This window comes from Dendropsophus ebraccatus, chromosome 9, assembly GCF_027789765.1.
Source record: "Dendropsophus ebraccatus isolate aDenEbr1 chromosome 9, aDenEbr1.pat, whole genome shotgun sequence".
In the NCBI taxonomy this organism is placed as follows: Eukaryota; Metazoa; Chordata; class Amphibia; order Anura; family Hylidae; genus Dendropsophus; species Dendropsophus ebraccatus.
In genome coordinates this window covers 85,705,630-85,726,134 of record NC_091462.1, presented here as the reverse complement: position 1 = coordinate 85,726,134, position 20,505 = coordinate 85,705,630, and the positions used below count along the sequence as shown (strand labels likewise).

The 20,505-nt window shown below is 42.2% G+C and overlaps 1 protein-coding gene across 1 annotated transcript in view; it reads left to right on the top strand.

Annotated features, from left to right (window-relative positions):
• The window catches only part of LOC138801194 (BOS complex subunit NOMO3-like), a 42,899-nt gene extending 28,821 nt beyond the window's left edge, over positions 1-14,078 (top strand). The window contains exons 23-31 of the mRNA XM_069983750.1: positions 106-219; positions 1,126-1,253; positions 3,041-3,182; positions 3,347-3,430; positions 5,590-5,700; positions 6,888-6,989; positions 7,573-7,692; positions 9,304-9,396; positions 13,563-14,078. Coding sequence (XP_069839851.1) covers positions 106-219; positions 1,126-1,253; positions 3,041-3,182; positions 3,347-3,430; positions 5,590-5,700; positions 6,888-6,989; positions 7,573-7,692; positions 9,304-9,396; positions 13,563-13,694 — 1,026 coding nt within the window. The 3' untranslated portion in view covers positions 13,695-14,078. The remainder of the gene's footprint in view (positions 1-105; positions 220-1,125; positions 1,254-3,040; positions 3,183-3,346; positions 3,431-5,589; positions 5,701-6,887; positions 6,990-7,572; positions 7,693-9,303; positions 9,397-13,562) is intronic.
• Positions 14,079-20,505: the final 6,427 nt, after the last annotated feature.

Sequence of the window (20,505 nt, the reverse complement as noted above, 5' to 3'; positions counted from 1 at the left end):
AGGATAAGTCACTTAAGCAGTTGTTGTCCTTGCCCTTTTGAATTGTACATAAAGCTTTATTTCTAGAAGTTTTTAACACTATCTTGGATCTTTGATTCTACATAGATCCGGTCAGAAGACGACCAGCCCCTGGCCGGAGTGCTTCTATCTCTTAGTGGTGGAATGTTCCGATCCAATCTCCTCACTCAGGACAATGGGATGTTAACCTTCTCAAACCTGGTAATGGAAATACTTTATGTCCCACGTTCTGTGCTGTAGTTTGTCGCTCTGTATGTCATTACAACGTATGATCTTTGATAGTTTAGACCCATTTTCCTATATGATGGGAAAGCTCCTGAGAGGTAAACGTCTCAACTGGGGTCTGTTGGTTAGACAGAGGCCAAAAAAGTGTAATTTTCACCACGTATACGCCTGGCATATCAGTGTATTACTAAAAAATATATAATAGACTATGCTACACTATCCACAGGAACCTGTACCAGGCAACATAAAGATATCACAATCTTTAGGTGTATCTGTTAAGTGAATGCCCCAATAGCTTATGGTTGACTGATGCCACTATGCAATATTATTACAGCCGCTGTTTAATTTATTTATTCTATTCTGCTGATAGAATTTAATAAAGGGAACCTGTCATCACTTTAAGAGCGCCTGAACCACGAATCATCATGGTGGTCCCTAAAGAGAGAGATGTCAATAAAGCCTGGTGTGGCAGGGAGAGCCACTGGGGAACGCTTAAGTGACTTGTGGTTTAAAAAAAAAAATTCTTAACACAAGCGTAAGGCCAGTATACCGCACACTACACCATTAGCAATTGCTGCTTCTGTATAGATGGAGTGCAAGTTTTTCTGGGCCTAGGAACCTTAGGGATTGACCTTTTACTAAGTGGTTAATCACTTACGTACCACTCCTGTTAAGGTGCCAAGGTTCAGATTTCTAGATCCTGACTTTATCTGTTGTCCAGCACAGGAAATCAAGTCTCAATAGGCTCTATCCTGTTACTAGATGTAGAACATTGTTGAGACAGCAGATCCCAGAGCCACCATAATGAATCTAATGGCATGGTTATGTGTTAAGGAAAGGCGACCGATATTTTTTATTTTTTTATTTTTTTTTCTCTTTCAGAGCCCTGGTCAGTATTACTTTAAACCTATGATGAAGGAGTTTCGATTTGAGCCATCTTCTCAGATGATAGAGGCACAAGAAGGACAAAACCTGAAGATAAAAATCACTGGCTACAGAACGGCATACAGGTCACTGTCTATACACTTACATGTTTGTCAGGTCTCTGGAGTCTGAGAGTTAATGGTTGTGAAAGAAGAAGGTTCTCAGTACAGTAATGTCAGTCCAGAGATGTTAGGACAGGTACAAGCCTAGTGTAGTTCTGCAGAGATCTAGTACTCTATTGTTGCAACATGGTCAGGAGTGGTAATCTTGATGGTCTATACAGAGATACAGCATATATGTCGATGGAAAGAAATGGAAAAATCAGGTCCCTGTCATCTGATAAAAAAAAACTTTTGTTACATAGACATATCAAAAGTTTTTATCCAAGGGGGTCTGGATGTTTAGATCCCCCATTGACCTCCTCACTACAGTAAGTCTAAAGGGAAATGCCACCACTGATCTCTTTTCTGCCTGGCTTGCTGAAATTTCAGCCTCTCTGCAGGAGACGGGCTTCTTAGATTTACTACAAAATGCCACTCCTGCAGCGAGATGGAGATCACATGGAGAGAAGCTGTTACGTTTTCCTAAAATGCTTGAGTGCTAGTTGGTTTGGGTATCAAGCCCCATTGAAAACAATGGGAGACTTGAGCATTTAACCAGGTGCCCCCTCCTCAGCACCTGGTACCTGGTTAACCTGAAAACCTACAAAGTGACAGTCTGGCATCAAGCTCCTCTCTATTCCTTATTTATTGTAGTGATCAGTGAGGACCTGAACACCCAGACCCCAACTGATCAAAACGTTAGACATCTCTGTAACTCTGTCAAAAGTTTTTTTTACAAATGACAGGGACACTTAGCATATAAAGATGGTAGGTAGAAGAGGTACCATATGTACTGGCTTAGTTTTGTCCCGACAACTTCATCAGGTATAAGCTTTTAATTGCCCAGTCGTCTGTGCCAGATTGTAGTCTCCATCATATAATTGTTACCTCTTGTCATCTGGGTTGTGTTCACCGTATGCCTCATACAAGAGAGCCGCACACAACAAGATACTTAATCCAAAATTTACAACAGGTCCTTAAGCAAAAGATAAACTAAGTTATGGCTATAGTAAATGAAATGAGAAAATATGATTAAATTATAAATTCATTGGCGTTTCCATAAAATAAACCAGCCCGGTATGCAGTTTAACTTTATGGAGTAGAAAACACTAAAATGTTGTCAGGTGCGGCCTAGGATCCTTCCCAGCAGACTTTTACTTTGAGGTTTATGACTCTTGAAGGCGGCCTGTCATTGTCTGCGGAGTAACCATATTGTACAGGGTGTGATTGCTCTATCTAATTGTGTTAAAAAGATGTATTTCATCTAAATGAGTCATCAGAACACTGAGCGCTTCCATTTAATGAACATTTTTATACATTGTTCCTATGCTTCTTATATATTACACAATAATCAAAATGTATTGAGTCTATGGATATGTATGCAACCGCCATAGATAAAACAGATATGATGCTATGTATACGGCAGAGATTATACAGCCTGGTATGTCTCATCACATCATCATTCTCAAGCACCTGAAAACATATTACTGGGTTGATGTTACCTTTCCCTTTATGGTCTATTGCAGGGGTAGAGGACCGTGGCTCTCCAGCTGTTACAAAACTACAACTCCCATCATGCCTGAACAGCCAAAGCTTTAGCTTTGGCTGTCCAGGCATGATGAGAGTTGTCGTTTTACAACAGCTGGTCAGCCAAGGTTCCCTACCCCTGGTCTAATGCCATCCATTCAGTGTTGACCATGTGCAGACAGTATGGGATCACCTTGTTGTCTTCAGCAGACTTTGTGACGTTCCTTTGCTCTTTCTCTTTGCAGTTGTTATGGAACAATTTCCTCTCTAAATGGTGAACCTGAACAAGGAGTGTCAGTGGAGGCTATGGGACAGGACAACTGCTCGATCTATGGAGAAGACACAGTCACAGATGAGGAGGGCAAATTCAGGCTTCGAGGGTTAAAGGTTAGTATGGATGTCATACCTGCCGGGGGGCACGGTTACACCTGTTATATATTGAAACCTGATATAGACAGCATTTAGCCTGCCACATTCATCTTCTGCTAGCCTCTGTAGCATTCCCAGTACTCTCGGTGTGACCATCTGCTATTCCTTCCATTTGTTCTCAGCCTGGGTGTGTCTACCATGTTCAGTTGAAGGCTGAAGGAAATGACCATATTGAACGTGCTTTGCCTTCATATCGAGCAATACAGGTAAGTTGTACTGATTCTGTGCACTATTGGTTATTGATTTCTCTTAGGTAATGTAAATCAATAGGCGCCACTCACCAAGGCTCCCTCCCTGTACTATATGTATAGTAGTTAAACAATAATTTCTTATATACCTATTTTATACTTACTCTGCCCTTGCTGTAATTAGAATCAGTATATACTGACTACCTGTTGATCTTGTGTTATACATAGCAGCCAATCTGAGGAGGCAGAGCTGCAGGGGGAGGCAGAGAGCAGCAGCCTGGACCAGTTATAAAGGGTGGGGGGCATGGTGTAGTGCTGCAAAGGAGGACCAATCAGTGAGATCGGTGCTTGTTTGCAATGCCTTAACAAGGCACAATCATTCCTGAGGGAAGTCCGCCCGAATGATGGCTGTAAGGTGTGGCCTATTAACTGATAGTGGACCATACTTTTCCATTTACACTGGAAGATGTGTAGGCGCCTACTGTTAAAGGGGTAGTGCGGCGCTAAGAAATTATTCACAAAATAACACACATTACAAAGTTATACAACTTTGTAATGTATGTTATGTATGTGAATGGCCCCCTTCCCGTGTTCCCCGCCTGTGGACCCGGAAGTATAGTGCATTATACATACCTGATACACGTCGACCCCCGTCCGCCGTCTTCTGACAGTGATGTAATCTTTGGGAGGCCGGCCGACCCGCTCCTGCCATCCCTCATGCCGACCCCCCCCCCCCCCCCCCCTCTGCCGCGTCATAATTATAACTTTGTAATGTGTATTATTTTGTGAATAATTTCTTAGCGCTGCACTACCCCTTTAATTCTAATGCCAGTACAGTAAATGTGATCAGCTGATGAACTGAAGATTTCTTGTCAGCTGATCACTGGCCTTTTTACATGGGCCGATTATCGGCAGTGAGCGTTCCTGTCTGCCATTGTAAGTCTGTAAAGACAGCAAGGTGGAAAAAGCTGGGTGAGTAAGGGCTCGCTCACACAGAGCAAAAGCAGCTGAATTTCTGCGCTGAATCAGCGCTGAAATTTCAGCTGTTAAAATAGGTGCAGAGCTAATTTCCATTGTGTTGAATGGAAATTCTGCTCTGCAGTTCACACGGTGGAATGTCCGCACTAAACTAATCCGCTTTCCGCTAGCGAAAGCCTATACAAACCAATGGGGCTCTGATTTTCTGTTTCAGCACTGAATACGCACGTATTCAGCGCGGAATACAAGCGTAATACAAGCGGAAATTACTCGCTAAATCAGCGCGGAAATGGGGAAAAAAGGGGGGAGGAGGATTCTAGTATATATTCTGGTATAGTCTAGTTTACTCGCCAAATACTTGCTGAATTTCAGCGCTGAATGCATGCGGATTCAGAGCAGATTCCTCGAGTATTCCGCGCTGAATTTGTCAAGAGCTGATTACGAGCTGAACACTTTCCTAGCTGAATACGCAGGGATTCTGCATACATTCTGCTTATATTCTGCTCTGAATTCAGCGTCAGTTGATTTCAGGCTGAAATATTTCCTCGCGTAATCCGCCCCTTTTTGCTCTGTGTGAACGTAGCCTAAAGTGCTCAGTCAAGTGCTTCTCCTAGCTCCAATGCTTGGTGAGGGTCGGAACGCTAGACTGTGTAAGATGAAAAGTATTTTGACATGTCAGACAAAGTTTTGACGTGACTTGGATACTTGGAAGATGGCGATGAAGGCCTTGAGTCAGTGATTTGTGGGTGGTTCTCGTGTTCCAGACAAGGCAGATGTACTCTGACATTTGCGGATGATCTGCTACTGCCAGTTTTTAGATGAATCATTTTTATACTTTGAAATCTGTCAGTGTAGTTATGATTTTCCTGAATTCTTGGAGCAGATGTCACTTTTTTTTTTGTGTTAAAATATATTCACTTACATCAGGCTTTGTTCTCTGTGGAGATTTAACTCTTCTTCCCAGGGGCCTATAGGAGTTTTAATTATAGTAGTTGAACCATATTAATTCATCTGGAGTCAGGCTGTGTAGTGGGGGCAGGGGCCACCAACAAAGCCGGCTCTCCGGAAGGCTCCGAGCTCTGTGCTAGGTGTGAAATTAGAATAGTAGAATGTCAGAAGACAGGTGATGGCTATAAACCACTGTTTGCGTGCATGCTTTGTGTCCCCACTAACATTAAGTACATCTTCTCTTTTGAAAGGTCGGCGATAGCGATATAGAAGATGTTAACATTATTGCTTTCCGTCAAATCAACCAATTTGATCTGAGTGGAAATGTAATAACGTCACCTGACCACCTGTCCACCTTATTGGTAAGTCTTAGCCTTTATATACATGTGGAGCATGATCCTAATAAATATATGATGAAATGTTGTGCCATAATGCCTGAATGCGCTGTGGCTTTAATCATATGGCTGTGTATGCGGTGGTGTAATTTTATTTATAGGAAAAATAAATACTGAGACCACCAGGGGGAGCCCTTGTCCTTCTGATACAGAAAGCACAATTCTTGGTCTGGCAATCAAAGAATCAGAATGTACTCGCTGTATGTATCAAATACAATAGCTAGATTGATGTGGCTGATGTTTGTGTGACGCCCCTCAAACAAAGAAAGGATTAGGTCTAAATTAACACATATAGTGTAGGAATTAGATGCATGTGATGTCTAGGAATCTAGTGCAAGTGTGTGTCCTCGCGTGACCGACCAAATCCCCCCCCCCCCCCAAATCCCACTTTATGGACTAGAGGGGAGACCCACAAAGTATCTACTCGTCCCACAGGCCCAGCCATGTATTATGTTTAACTTAATTTACAGTGGGCGCTGTAAAGGAAACGTCAAAAGTTTAGCTATAACAGCTGAATGCTACTGACTTATGTAGGAAGGGAAAAAATACATGACCTCATTCATCATAGTGCTCAGAGTTGCGGCGGGTCCCCGGCTATCACTGATAGCCGGGACCCGCCGCAAATGACACAGGCGTAGCTCCTACGCTTGCGTCATCCTGTGCAGTAAATTAACGTCGCTGCAGCTTATGCTTGGTGGTGCAGCAACGTTAATTTACTGCACAGGATGACACAGGTGTAGGAGCTACGCCTGTGCCATTTGTGGCGGGTCCCGGGTTCAGCGGCGGGAGAGGGTTAATATTATTATATTATGCACATAAAATGGGGTGTATCATCCTATAGTGGTGGTGTTCAGTGAGGAAATAAATTTAGTTTTATTAAAAATAAATTGGGAAAAAATATTTACTGTGTGTGTGTGTGTATAAGGAAATAAATATATAAAATAATAATAAAAAAATAGACAATTATACACTATTAACATACAGTATTGAGTAGTTAAGTCTTCTTTATATACACATACCTTTTATAATACATTGTCCAGGTTAAAGCACAGATTTTTTTGTTTTGTTTTGGCTCTGTGTGATCTTTAAAATTTGTTGAACTGTGTGATTTATATAAAGTTGTGATTTTTTTTTTTTCTTTTCTTTAAATTTAGGTAAAGCTATATAAAAGTGAAAATTTGGACAACCCAATCCAGTCTGTGTCTTTAGGACAATCTCTCTTTTTCCATTTCCCACCTCTACTCCGAGACGGAGAGGTAATTTTGTAATACTTGCATATATTATTTCTTAATACTTTAACTTAATAGGGTGTAGAGTGAAATGAAACGAAAGAATGAACAGTTACGTTAGGTTTTATCCTAGCAAAGATTGTTACCATGTGTGTCAATGTAATAACTAAAAAAGCAAAAGAGGACAGCGCTCCATGGTGCGGAAGTGATAGCACACATTGTGGTGGTATTCTTGTACAAGCTTTACAAGACTGTACCAACCTCTTTATCAGGTATTATAGGAGGAGTTAAAACACCTGATGAAGAGGCCGGTCCAGATGAATAAATCTACTGTAGTGTTATGGGAACCTCCTATTTTTTTTTTTTATTTTTTTTTTATTTATTTTAAACAGCTTCAAATTGACACTTGACATTTTTTTTTTTTCTAATTTAAATCTTTATTTGCATTTTTTTTTATTCCTCCTATTTTTAACCTGCGCCCGTATTCCAGTTCCTCTATTCTTGGAGAGGAGAAATTGTGATTGTAAAAATGCTAAGAGATTTGTCATTGGCAGTTGTACAGATAATGTGCGTCTATGTGTGTATATACATTTTTTTTTTTTTTTTTCAGACCTATGTGGTACAGCTGGATTCTACTCTACCAAAATCTCAGTATGACTACACGCTGCCACAGATTTCATTCAGCACACAGGGATACAATAAGCACATCACTTTCACCTTTAATCCTACGGTCAGTCTACACATTTATTTCTGCCCAGAAAATGTTCCAATCTAAAAGTCATACCCTAGTTATGTCTGCACGTACACACATATATTTATTAGTGCGAAATGGAAGAAGCAAGATTGTTCACAGTGCAGGGGTTATGCATGCATGTATATTTGTCTGTAATGCACATGCATATAACTTTGCTTTTCTGAGTAGCTGTAAATGTCACAGGCGGAGAAGGAACACATGATTCAGCGTTGTTCCCCCGTCCTACACTAGCAGCAGTCAGCTGGAATCTTATCCATGACTCCTATACTCATTGCCTCAGGCAAGAAACTGCATAGACGTCTGCATAGACCGCTTCTGGCTGACTGCTGCACTTGTAGATTGGTGCAGGTGCGTGGAGCCCCTTGGAGTTGCCATATGTTTAAATCCTATAGTATCCTCAGTGATCCACTTAAAGCCCTGTTGGTATACACACCTCAGCATGTAGTCTCGATTTCCAATCTAGAATTAAGAAATTAGTGTTTGTATGGTTTTTATTAGCTTCAGTCATTTGCAGTCTGTATACTTTAATTGTTATAACAAGGTAGAGTATTATGTACCGCAGTTATCGAAGCTTAGGGAATTAGATAGAAATTTGAGAGCTAAAACGTAAAGCGACTCTGTACCCACTGTCTGACCTTCCTCAAAAAGCTTGTACCGTCAGATAGCTGCTTTTAATCCAAGATCTGTCCTGGGGTCCATTCGGCATGTGATGCAGTTATTGTCCTAAAAAACAACTTTTAAACTGGCAGCCCCGTGCCCAACGGCCGGGGCTTAGATTGTGTATGCATTAGCCTGGCACACCCTCTCTGTCCCTCCTCCCCGCCCTTCTCATCATTAGGAATGCTCCAGGCAGGTATTCTCCTATTCATTAGCTGTGTAAATACCGCACATGGGCTGGATCGTTAAGGCACCTATGCAGTGTTCAGACTGGAGAAAATGTTCTAGGGGCATTCCTAATGATGAAGAGGGTGGGTAGGAGGGATGGAGGGGTGGTGCAAAGTTAGGGCACAGATACTCAAGTTGGGCACGGGGCTGCAAGTTTAAAAGTTGTTTTTTAGGACAATAACTGCATCACCTGCCGAATGGACCCCAGGACAGATCTTGGATTAAAAGCAGCTATCCGAAAGTACAAGTGGTTTGGGTTTGGGTCAGATTGTGGGTACAGAGTCTCTTTCAAGTGTACCTGTCGTTATAACTTTCAAAATCGAAATCAACAGTAGATGTGATATAAAGAGAGTTTCATTAGTTTTTTTATTTTTTTGGTTATCATGGAAAACACAGCACTTCCTGTTTTCTGACTCTTTAATTAAAGAGCTCTCTGTGAGTGCTCAGGTGACCTGGGATGCACAGGACCTCCTGTTTTCTGATTCTTTGATAATAAAAAAAAAAAGGCAGAAAACAGGAAGTGCTGTGTTTTCCATTATAACTAAAAAAAAAAATGAACGTAAATTGCAAACTTCCTATGTATCACATCTATAGTTTTAGATTTTGAAAAGTTATAACAACAGGTAAACATTAAGTTTGTGATGTCTTAATCTCACTATATATGTATTATATGAATAAAATTTTTTTTTGCTTGAATTGCAGAGAAAGTTGCCTGAACAGGACGTTGTTCAGGGCTCCTACCTGGCGCTTCCTCTGACCTTATTGCTGCTGCTGGCAGGTTACAAGTATGATAAGGTAACTGCATGGTTAAATGGGCTGCACTTCCAACCCCCACATTATCCACAGGGTAAAGGAGTTCGGCTTGTCATTGGGTCATGTACTAGGAATATGTCAGACTCTGGCCAGTTCCCATATTCACCATAGTAATACACCAAATACTGGGGTGAAATATATTGAAGCCTTTTATATGATATCACAAATCATTCGCCTTGTCTGTACAACTGGAATACAGGCTTGGAAGTATTATTAAAATCTGTGCTGTTGTATGGATGATGCCGGTCTATAAATCCCGGGAATAGAATGGCGCAGGAAGCGGGCTGCGGTTCAAAAAAGGATTGCGGCACCGGCTTCCCCATGTCTGCGCTGCTCTATCCATGTGCAAAACTTAAAGCAAATGTACTGATGGTGCATTTGCTTTAAAGGTCTGCATCTAATACATAGATTGGGGCCAACACTTATATATTGGCACATCTAGCTATACTGTATACACCCTGTGAATGTTCTGTAGGCGAATAACCGCAATCATGCTTATACCTATATATACACTTTCCATCTCAGCCTGTTTGAAATGTATGATGTCCCTTTAAGGCAGCTGTAGATGTACATTCTCACCTGGCCCTTGTATCCTAATGCCATTGAGTTGTTGCCTTGTTCCAGAAATCTATACCTTCCTCAGACCGTTCTGCTACTTTAAATCCACTGTAACCGGAACGTCTCATTATGAGAATGACCTTTACTGTATTGATAGTAATGGCTTAAGAGGCTGAATAATGACCAGTGTGTGTCTGCGGTGTCTCATTACATAAGAAGGCCGAGATGCTGGTGAGATGTGTGGAAGCATCCGTCACACTTTGTTAACTTGACATGTGTAAATAGTTTTTGGCTGGAGAATAGGTCAGGCTGTGTCATTAATTGCACTGAGGAGATCCAGCTCATGTGCCCATTCCTGGGAAATTGTAACATGGTGGATTGGAACATTTTCCCTTTCATTTGCCGCGTTTAAACATTTTTATGGCCAAGTCCATTAAGTAAACCCTGTGTATAATTAGGACTCTCGCAGAAGCAAACGCCAGCCTCTAAGTATGGGTCACACTTTAATTTGCTTAGACATATTAGGCCGGTCAATTAGAATCACAGTAGTCCCTGAATCAAGCCGTGTTCACATTAATCACAATGTTAATGCAGGTTTCTGCCTTATTGTGCAGAGTGCCATGTGTTCTGCTACTCGGCGCCTCTCCTGTTGCCTGACCCCATCATTATTCAGATTGTATATTCTTTAGTTACCTGTAAGTCAGTGGAAAGTTCTTAAAGGAGTAGTGCACCAAAAATGATTTTCTTTCAAATCAACTGCTGCCATGAAGTGCCAGAGATTTGTAATTTACTTCTATTAAAAAATCTCAAGCCTTCCAGTACTTATCAGCTGCTGTATGCCCAGCAGGAAATGGTATTATTTCCAGTCTGGAGAGCAGGAGAGGTTTTCTATGCTGATTTGCTCCTTCTCTGGACAGTTCCTGACATGGACAGAGGAGGCAACAGAGAGCACTGTGTCAGACAGGAAAGAAAACACCACTTCCTGCTGGACACACAGCAGCTTATAAGTACTGGAAGGCTTGAGATTTTTTAATAGAAGTAAATTACAAATCTCTGGCACTTCATGGCAGCAGTTGATTTGAAAGAAATTTTTTTTTGGTGCACTACCCCTTTAAATCTTGCAGGTTATATGAGGGCAGCATAACATAGGGACAGACCATCTAATTTCAGTGGTTAGGAAAACCTACATCAAGTGGTACACAGCAAGAGAAGAGACCCCTCTGCAGCCGCCCCACTGATCCAATTGATGAATTTTTGCTATCGCACAATAATAGGAAGAAATCTGTCAATCATTATTGGGTGGAAAGGGACAGCTACAGGGGCCTCTGTCTCTGGTTGCGCGCCGTTAAGTATAGGTTCTCTTGACCTATAGTACACAAGTAAGGCACAACCTGCTGAGAACAGCGTGTCTGTTTAGGGCAGCTTAGCTTACATGATGGGTTCCCCTTTAAGAACCTCTCACTAACTTACTGGTAACTAGAGAATATGCCATATCATAATCATGGAGAAGCGCAAATCGGCAGAACATTGCATCCATTGGCCACTGATTTGAATACAGCACATCCTTGCATCATATTCTAGGTAGTTTAAATAAAATATCGCAAAACTATGTGTTTACACTGTGATTAATGTAAACTTTCCTTTATTCAAGAGTTAGGGTATTATTAAACGGGCCGATGAAGGCCTGATCAGTTTTGTAAAGGGGAGCCAATCCGCTAGATCGGCATTCGTTTACTGGGCCTATTACACAGTCTGATAATATTTTAGTAAGGGCTGCACAGACCTCATTAGTGATGTCTGTGCAGTCCTTGTCCAAACAGTTAACACAATACCCATCTTCACCTGTGTTCTGTATGCTTCCCGACACCACCAATCACTGGTTGGGACTGCCACTGCCTGTCAGCTCAGAAAGGCCGCTCTGAAGTTGCACTGTGCGGTGCCTGAATGCATGCAGCGTGCAGGAAAACACTGGGAGCATGGACAGGTAATGTATTAACTTCTTCAAGCGTCAGTCGGCAGCCAATGATTTTAGGTCTGGACCTAGAGAAACGATCAGCCGATGATCGTTTCATTGGCTGATCTTTGTCTCTATTACACCGAACAATATTTGGCTGAATCAGGCCGATTATCGCTCTGCCAAATAGGGCCCTTACTGTTATTCCTCCACTGTCTTAAGTCAAGACATATGCTACTTTTAGAGTCCCTGTCACTTTAAAAAAAAACAAAAAAAAACTTTTGACAAGAGTTCAGACATGATGGGAGTTGTACTTTTGCAACAGCTGGGGGGCACGGGTTGTGCTCCACTGTCATTGAAACATATCAAATGTTATCATTTAGGGATGAGCAAATTTACAGTACTAGCGAAATGAAGCACTTTGCTAGCCTTGGCCGATGGGCTTGTTGCCAGTCTCTGGGTGCCTCAAAAAGCTTTTCCAGGCACTTTCAGAGAAGAACTTCACTAGTACTGTAAATTTTCTCATCACTACTTTTGATCAGTCGGGGTGTTGACATCTCCACCGATCATTTGGTATAAACGGGAGAAGCACTCGGTTAAATGCTTCACTCGAGGCAAAACTAACTAGTCCCTCTATTCATTCCTGTGGAGCTGCCGAAAAAAGCTGATTTTTTTTTTTTTTTTACCTGGACAACCTTTTAATCAAGTCAGCTCTATCTAATGATCAATGGGGGTATGAACAGTCAGACCCCTATCGATCAAACATTTGTTTCTATGATATGTCAAAAGTGTTTTTTTTTTTTTTTTTTGTGTGTGTGTGTGTGCGCAACCCACCCATCACTACAAGTAGTTTAGCTACTCCTTTTTAATGTAAAATACTCACTATCATGCCTGAGAAGCCTTACTATGTAATCACTGTGTAAGGGTGGTATCGTTACTGATGTCCTTGCAGCCCTTGTTCAAACTTTATACATTACCTGTCCAGGCTGCAGGGCTCCTCTCACGCTCTGCTTCTCCCCGGGTTCCACCCGATGCAGCTTCAGAGTGGCTTGTCTCAGCTGACAGGCCGCCCAGCCAATCACTGGCTGCGGCGGTCCCTGCCTGTGATCTGCTGAGCGGCCTGTCAGCTCAGAGAGGCCGCTCTGAAGCTGCATCGAGTGGAAGCGCAGCGCGAGAGGAGCCCTGCAGCATACATAGATAATGTATTCTTCTGTGCATATCGTCAGCCTCGCACCGCTACTACATATAGCGATGCATAGTTAATTATAGGTCCAATCCTATATCAACGATCAGCCGATGACAATGACCATCGGCTGAATGTTGTGTTTATTACACGGAACGATAATCGGCTGGATAGGGACGATTATCGTTTCATGTAATAGTATCCTAAGCCTTGGCCGTTTTTTGGCTGTATCAAAATTGGAGATTGCAGGGTAGCCTAAGGGCACAGGGAGGGCACCTGCAGACCACCAGATACTTACTGGTCTATCTACTGTAAATAGTAAAAAGACTTATGTGTAACCTTTGGAGTGTGCGGCCCTATTTAATGTTTGGCCTCATCTATACACTACAGTCATGAAGGCAATAATTTTTTCTGACTGATGCAGTCCTGATTCCCTTGTCTCCCCTTTGCTAGCTGATTCCCTTGCTGCTGCAGTTGACAAGCCGCCTGCAAGGAGTTTATGCTCTTGGACAGACAGGAGCTGATACTGCCAACGCAGAGGACGCAAAGAGACTTCAAAAAAGACAAAAGACACGGAGGACGTGAAGAAGAGGTACCGTCGTGTGAAGTGACATCAGAGTCATGCTCCAGACCCTTGGGACATGTTATGGAAACTCTCTCCTTGGATTGAAAGAAATTACAGACTTCAGATGCGGTTTTTCTGCACTACATGGTCCCTTTGATATAACTTGTTTTGTACATTGCGGGGGTGTATATAAACAGATCACGGAACATGATGTAACTTGGAAATGAAATTTGACCACTTTTTTTTTTTTTTTTGTAATTTTTCCACTGGAGATAACTTATTTTTTATCATTGGTGAAATACTTGATGGCCGGCGACTTCTCCGTAAATCCAGAAATATAATTTATCTTCACTGCTGATTTCCCAAGGAAGCTTTAATAAAGAATAACATGGTTTCCCTTTCTACATTGCTGTGTTACCGAGTTTTATTCTTGAAACATAGGGGGAGATTTTTCAAGCATGGTTTAAAGGGGTTATCCAGTGCTACAAAAGCATGGCCACTTACCTCCTACTGTTGTCTCCAGTTTGGGTGGGGTTTTGAAACCACACATGACCTGTAGACAACAGTATGGGGAAAAGTGGCCATGTTTTTGTAGCGCTGGATAAACCCTTTAAAGTGAAACTGGCTCAGATGCTGATTCACTCCCTCCCCATAAAGTCCACAACGTTGCTGCATGTCTTACATTTATGGTATTATGCTTCACAATGTTATACGGGTGTCCGTTTTGACTTATTTATACTGCCTTAGCACAGTGCTGTATAACATGTCATACAACGTCCGTTCCGTGCACGATCCCTATTAGGAAGAATAGGACTTGTGCACTGAACTCCACAGCAGTGTGAACTTCTGTCAGCAGCTGTGTCTGGCGATGAAATATAAGAAGCCAGAACCATAACAGGGATGCTTTAGGTCTTATGAAATGGGTTTAAAGGGTTTGTCCAGCGAAAAAAAAATTCTTTCAAATCAACTGGTGTCAGAAAGTTCTGTAGATTTGTAATTTACTTCTATTTAAAAATCTCAAGTCTTCCCAGACTTATAAGGTACTATATATCCTGCAGGAAGTGTTCTTTTATTTAGATTCAGAAATGGTGCTCTCTGCTGCCACCTCTGTCCATGTCAGCAGAACAGTAGCAAATCCTCAAACCTCTCCTGCTCAGGACAGTTCCTGTCTTGGCCAGAGATGTCAGCAGAGAGCACTGTGTTTGAATGTAAATAAAACATTTCCTGCAGGATATACAGCAGCTTATAAGTATGGGAACACTCGAGATTTTTAAATAGAAGTAAATTAAAAATCTGTATAACTTTCTGACACCAGTTGACTTGAAAGAAAAAAAAAATAGCTGGACAACCCCTTTAAAGGAGCTTAGAAAAAAACTCATTCTTCTACAAACAGCATCTCTCCTGTCCTCGATTTGGATGTGAGTTTTGCAGCTCAGTTCCATTAAAGTGAATGGAGCTGATTTGTAATACCGCGCACAACCTGAGGGCAGGGGTGGGGCTGTTTTTGCAATAAAGTAGCTACAGTATAGCACTGAGCACCCCAGCAGAGAGTGATTAATATGGAGGCCTAAAGAACATGTGGAAGTTTATCAATCCAAAGCTTGGAAAAAAGCCTATATTGAGTACTTGTAGCTCACACTCTGTTCATCAGTAGGATGTGCGTCTGCTTAAGCAAGTCATGTTGCATCGGGGAGCGATACTAGCCTACTGTTCACACCGTGCACCATAATAAGGAATATCTCATCCTTGTTATATATCTGTGCTGCTTCTGCAGCCTTAGACAGCCAAACATGCCAGTCTATTATCTCTTCCGAGCAGCATTGTACATTTAAGCATGTCTCCTTTCCCAATTACAATGGACAGCTTTAATCCAGGTCATGTTCTTCTACAGACTGCGGTGAAGACCCCGGCTTGGCTCATAGGAATCATTGTGAGCAGAGGCTGAACCGAGCATTGCTACACACTCCAGTCCATTATAAAAGCAAGCGATTGATGATGGCCTCACACTATGTGCCTCCATGGTTGTTCTATGGCCCCATTTCCTAGCTGAGGGAGAGGCAGAGTTTAAATAGACAGGAGCTGGAATATGGGCATGAAAGGATTGCATATTGAGTATTACATTTCCTGGCAAAAAAGCCGCACATTAACAAGTTTTACAGGCAGTGCTAAATTTAGTCAAACTGTCGGGACTATACATAGAATCGAATCTGGCAGCAGGAGATTATATATATATATATATATATATATATATATATATATATATATATATATGCAGCAGGAGATATATATATATATATATATATATCGCTTTTAAGAGTTAGATGGTGGCAGATGTCAGCAGACACGCTGGAGCTTCTTTTCTTAGAAATCTGCTGTTCATCTGTTTCTTTTTATGGACGGATGTAACTACACTGACAAGTGGGCATTACCTTTCTCCATAAGGTGTTTCCATACACAGACACTGTAGCTAAAAATTCACATATCCTATTGCTTCTCTGCAGGTGCCATCAGGAGGCCTGTCTGTATCACACTACTAATAGAATCCAGATGGATCAGGTATAGAAGATAAAGTGGCCCCTAAGAAGCCCAGCTACTGATTTTCAGAAAACCAAAGGGTGATTGTCTGCAAAGCCGATGATTATTTCCATTATTTTACCCTGCCCTGTTATTGAATGTATGGATGCCTAGATGTAACACCTTTCCCCACACCTTAGAGATCCATATAGAAAGAGAAAGATAATATAAGAAACATAGAATCAAATGGGTTGGAATCCAGTCTCATCCCAGTGATCATAATACAGTACTGTGCAAAGGTTTTAGGCAGGTGTGGGGAAAAATTACTCCAAGATTTTGTCGGGATTTTGTCTTTTTTGCCAAATTTTGGGCAGTATTTTTAGCTAGTCCAGGGCTGGAACTCAGAAACTTTAATGAAAAGATTTATTTTATTTTTGGACTTTGGTTAAAGTGTGTACCAACCGTACATGGCCTTTCAGTTTTTACCATGAATAGACCGGTGCCGGCAAGGGGATGCAGGTGCTGTGGTCTTTTTTTTTTTTTTTTTTTTTTGTAACCGCGGCCCAGTTCCCGCACACAGCGCTGGTCTATTAGCGAGCACCGTCCCGGCCTGAAGCACTGGAGGCAGGCTTGCCCGTCCCCAGTAGGAGGAAACCCCCTCTCCTCTGACGTCTCTCCATTGATTCAAATGGAGGGGGAGAGAGGCGGCATTCCAGCCTGTAGCTATTCAGGAGCTTGGTGAAGCCTCTTTGACTTGTACCAGAAAATGAAAATAGTGTTTTTTTTTTTTGTTTTTTTTTTTGTTTTTTAATGCAGGTTGCTGTTACTGGAGTACCCCTACATATGAATAAGAAATCATGTCATGTATGAGTAGACTGTATACCTTCTCTGCCCTGTTCAAGTGGCTATAGCTCAGCTGCAATGCCAGATACAGTGTATGGACAAGACTAGGTATTTTTTATATTTCATACAAACAGCAAAGCAACATAAAGGAGGTCAATTTCCAATAGCTACACCTGCACCTATAGACATACCTATATGCAGTTTATTTTCCCCCGAGCAGATGAAATCTTTAGTTTCCTTACATAACACATGTATTGTATAATCCTGTGTCTGGTGAATTACAGTCAGCAACTCATTCTACTTAAAGTGGCTTGTATGATAAAGCGTATTTGGTAAAACAGTAATTGTGCTGTCATACTAATGCTATTAGTCCTCATAATTTCTCTTATAATTGGATTAAATGTCAAAGTGTATGCTCTGTATTCAATAAGGCAGAAATGCTTTCATCTGTATGTTGTGGAAATGGTCTGCAGTCAGTGACACTGCTGGGAATAATTATATATATATATAATGCACTAAGAAGGAGTTATTGTAATGGAATAAAACTTGTGTGAATGTACTGATCGGATATGTAGGTGATTACAATATTAGAGGGAAAAGTTTATTTGGGAAAGGTGTACAATCGAGGCAGGACTACATTGTTTAGCCTGGACATAAGATGTATGGTTAGGCATGGAGGATACAGATTCCATATGGTATCCTGCGGTATATGTGCTCACAGATGTTGCAGGTGGGTCTGTAGATTCCGTATAATCACAAGTTGCCAAAACTGGCATGCCAGCTGGTCCTATAGGTGCCTAACCCCCTCCCGCTGCTGCACTGTAAATTAACATCGCTGCAGCCTCAGGCATGTTAATTTACAATACAGAATGACACAGGCACAGAAGCTGTGCCTGTGTCATCTGCGGTGGGTCCTAGCTGTCAGTGATAGCCAAGGACCCTCCACAACTGTCAGCACCGGAGCTGCGCTCTGGTGCTGACAGTTAACTCTATACAACCTCAGTACGACCACAGCATCTATAGGGCTTCAGACAGAGGATTCTCTGTCTGGTAAACATCGGGGCTCTGTGATCGCAGAGCTCCGAAGGTAGCCATGGAAACCAGAAGCCTCAGCTTATGGGATCATTATGATCGCATAAGCTGAAGTCCTAAAATGACCTGGGCATTGAGACGTCAATGACCCATGGTCTTGAAAGGGTTAAAGGGGTTATCCAGTACTACAAAAACATGGCCACTTTCTTTCAGAGACAACACGACTCTTGTCTCCTTTTTAGGTGTGGTTTGCAATTAAGCTCTATTTACTTCAATGGAACTGAGCAGAAAACCCCGCCCGAGCTGGAGACAAGAATGGTGCTGTCTCTGGAAGAAAGTGGCCATGTTTTTGTAGCGCTGGATAACCCCTTTAACTGACAATAAATTTGGTAATTTGGCAGGCCAGAGGAGTGTTCCAGTCTTGCGAAGGCATTCCTGGAAACCCTGCTGTTTGTGGGTGAGCAGTAGAAGGTGCCAAGCTTCAGTGTGGGCTTACATAGAACCTGATGCTGAAGCACTGCCAAGCATAGGGGCATTCAGTATTGTGCCACAACATTGGGTGGAGGTTAAAGAGATGACAAAAGGGCAGCATATCGTACCAGTTGCCAGAGACCAAAGAGTTTGGATTAAACCACATGTAGAGCCAGAGGAGCGGGCTGAGGATGCGCTTAGCTAAGAGACTCAGTTGTAGCCAATGTGAGATGCACTGGTGGGCCATGAAAAGCCAATTTTAGCAATACTAGTGGGTTGAGATCTGAGTCGAGGCCTCAAGACCTGGGAGCAGCTTCTGTGAGACAAGCTGGTAAGCTTGTATGAAACTGTGCCCTGAGGCCTAGGGTGGAGTCTATACATTCTACTGGCCGGGTGACAATATACATGTTTAGAGGGATATTGGAGATACCTCTTGTATAACAAAAGGTAAAAAGATACCTCTTGTATAACAAGATAAAGTTCAACAGTAGTGAACCTACTTCTGTGCAAAAGAGGAAAGTCCTATTTTATTTTGTAACCATCAAGCATTGTGGATGTGAAGTTGCTGTGCAATTGTTTGACACTACACGATTATAAGGATAGCCCATTTAAGGGAATGTGTTTGCCACCTGGTGGCTTTGGACTGTAGGACTGTACTTTCACAACCATTGGTAGTTGCACATCTGCAAAACATATCGGTCTAGTGACAAAGACCTCTATAGCACCATCTATACCAAGTGACTAGTGCAACCGTGTGAGTGGCATATAAGGATGGCAGTAGCAGAAAGTAGCCCTCGGTGCAACCCTTCTTTGGTGGATCCATGGGTGTACAGTATATCTAGGTCTCTGGCCCTAGTGGAAGTTCCATTCATATTGTCAATCCACTGTTAAAAGAGAAGTCCTATGAAATTAAAGAAGTCTGGGTGGAGGGAACACAATAAAGAAGCTATATATAGCTGTCCAGATGCCCACGCAGTGCATGTCCCACTCTACATGTCTCGCCCTGCTCCTATGACATGACAGGACAGGGGGGAGTCAGTGACTGGGGTGGAATACCGCTGCAGTCACAAGTTGCCTGAGCGGATTAATTTCCACCCTTCTGTGACGTGGCAGCCGGGTCGTGACATACCTCACAGCTGGGAGAAAATGGCATCCAGCGGGGTACGAGAGCCCGGTGATGCGGTGTAGCACAGGCACAAGGTCCAGTAAGCATATGTTCTTTGTTATGTTCCCCCCACCCCCTGCCCAATATCAATTTTCACCCCCTCGCCGGACTTCTTTAAAAAAGGCAGGCAGGCAAGGAATATCATAAAGAAAGTATACTTACCCACTCTCTGGCGGCCACCGGCTATTGTTTTCGGGCAGTATCTGGGTATACCACGTACCTGTCTCCACCAGCTGCAACATCATTGCCTGGCTGATGGATTGCCCGCTCAGTCTTTGGCTGAGAGGGCAATCCATCCTCTGGGTATGTGATGTTGCAGCTGGAGAAGCTGACGGAGGCCGGCAGCTGTCAGAGAGACTCGGGAGCAGGGCACGAGAACAGGTAAGTATACTTATACTATAATAATAAAGTATACTTATAATAAAGTATATTTTATTATGTTCCTGCACCCTACGGCCTTCCTGTAATTTTTTTTAGGTTTAGTGGGACTTCTTTACAAATAAAATCAGTTTGTTCTTCAGTTAAGAGTTCTTTGTTCTGTAAGCGGGGAACCCTCTCATGAATTCTCTAGATGAGTACCACACCAAGGAAGTGTGCCAGCATAAGGCTGCATAGACATTATGCTAATAATACAGAATATAACTTTCTCAGCAGAGTTTGCCCAGGCAGACAGCACCACATATGAGGTGTAAAATTAGATCCAAAAATAGATTACTTTGCCACATTAACACTACAGATGGACAGCTGACACTGTGAAAAGTAGGGGGCGTGCAATATGTCTCCGTCTGGAAAATACTTCTATGTGC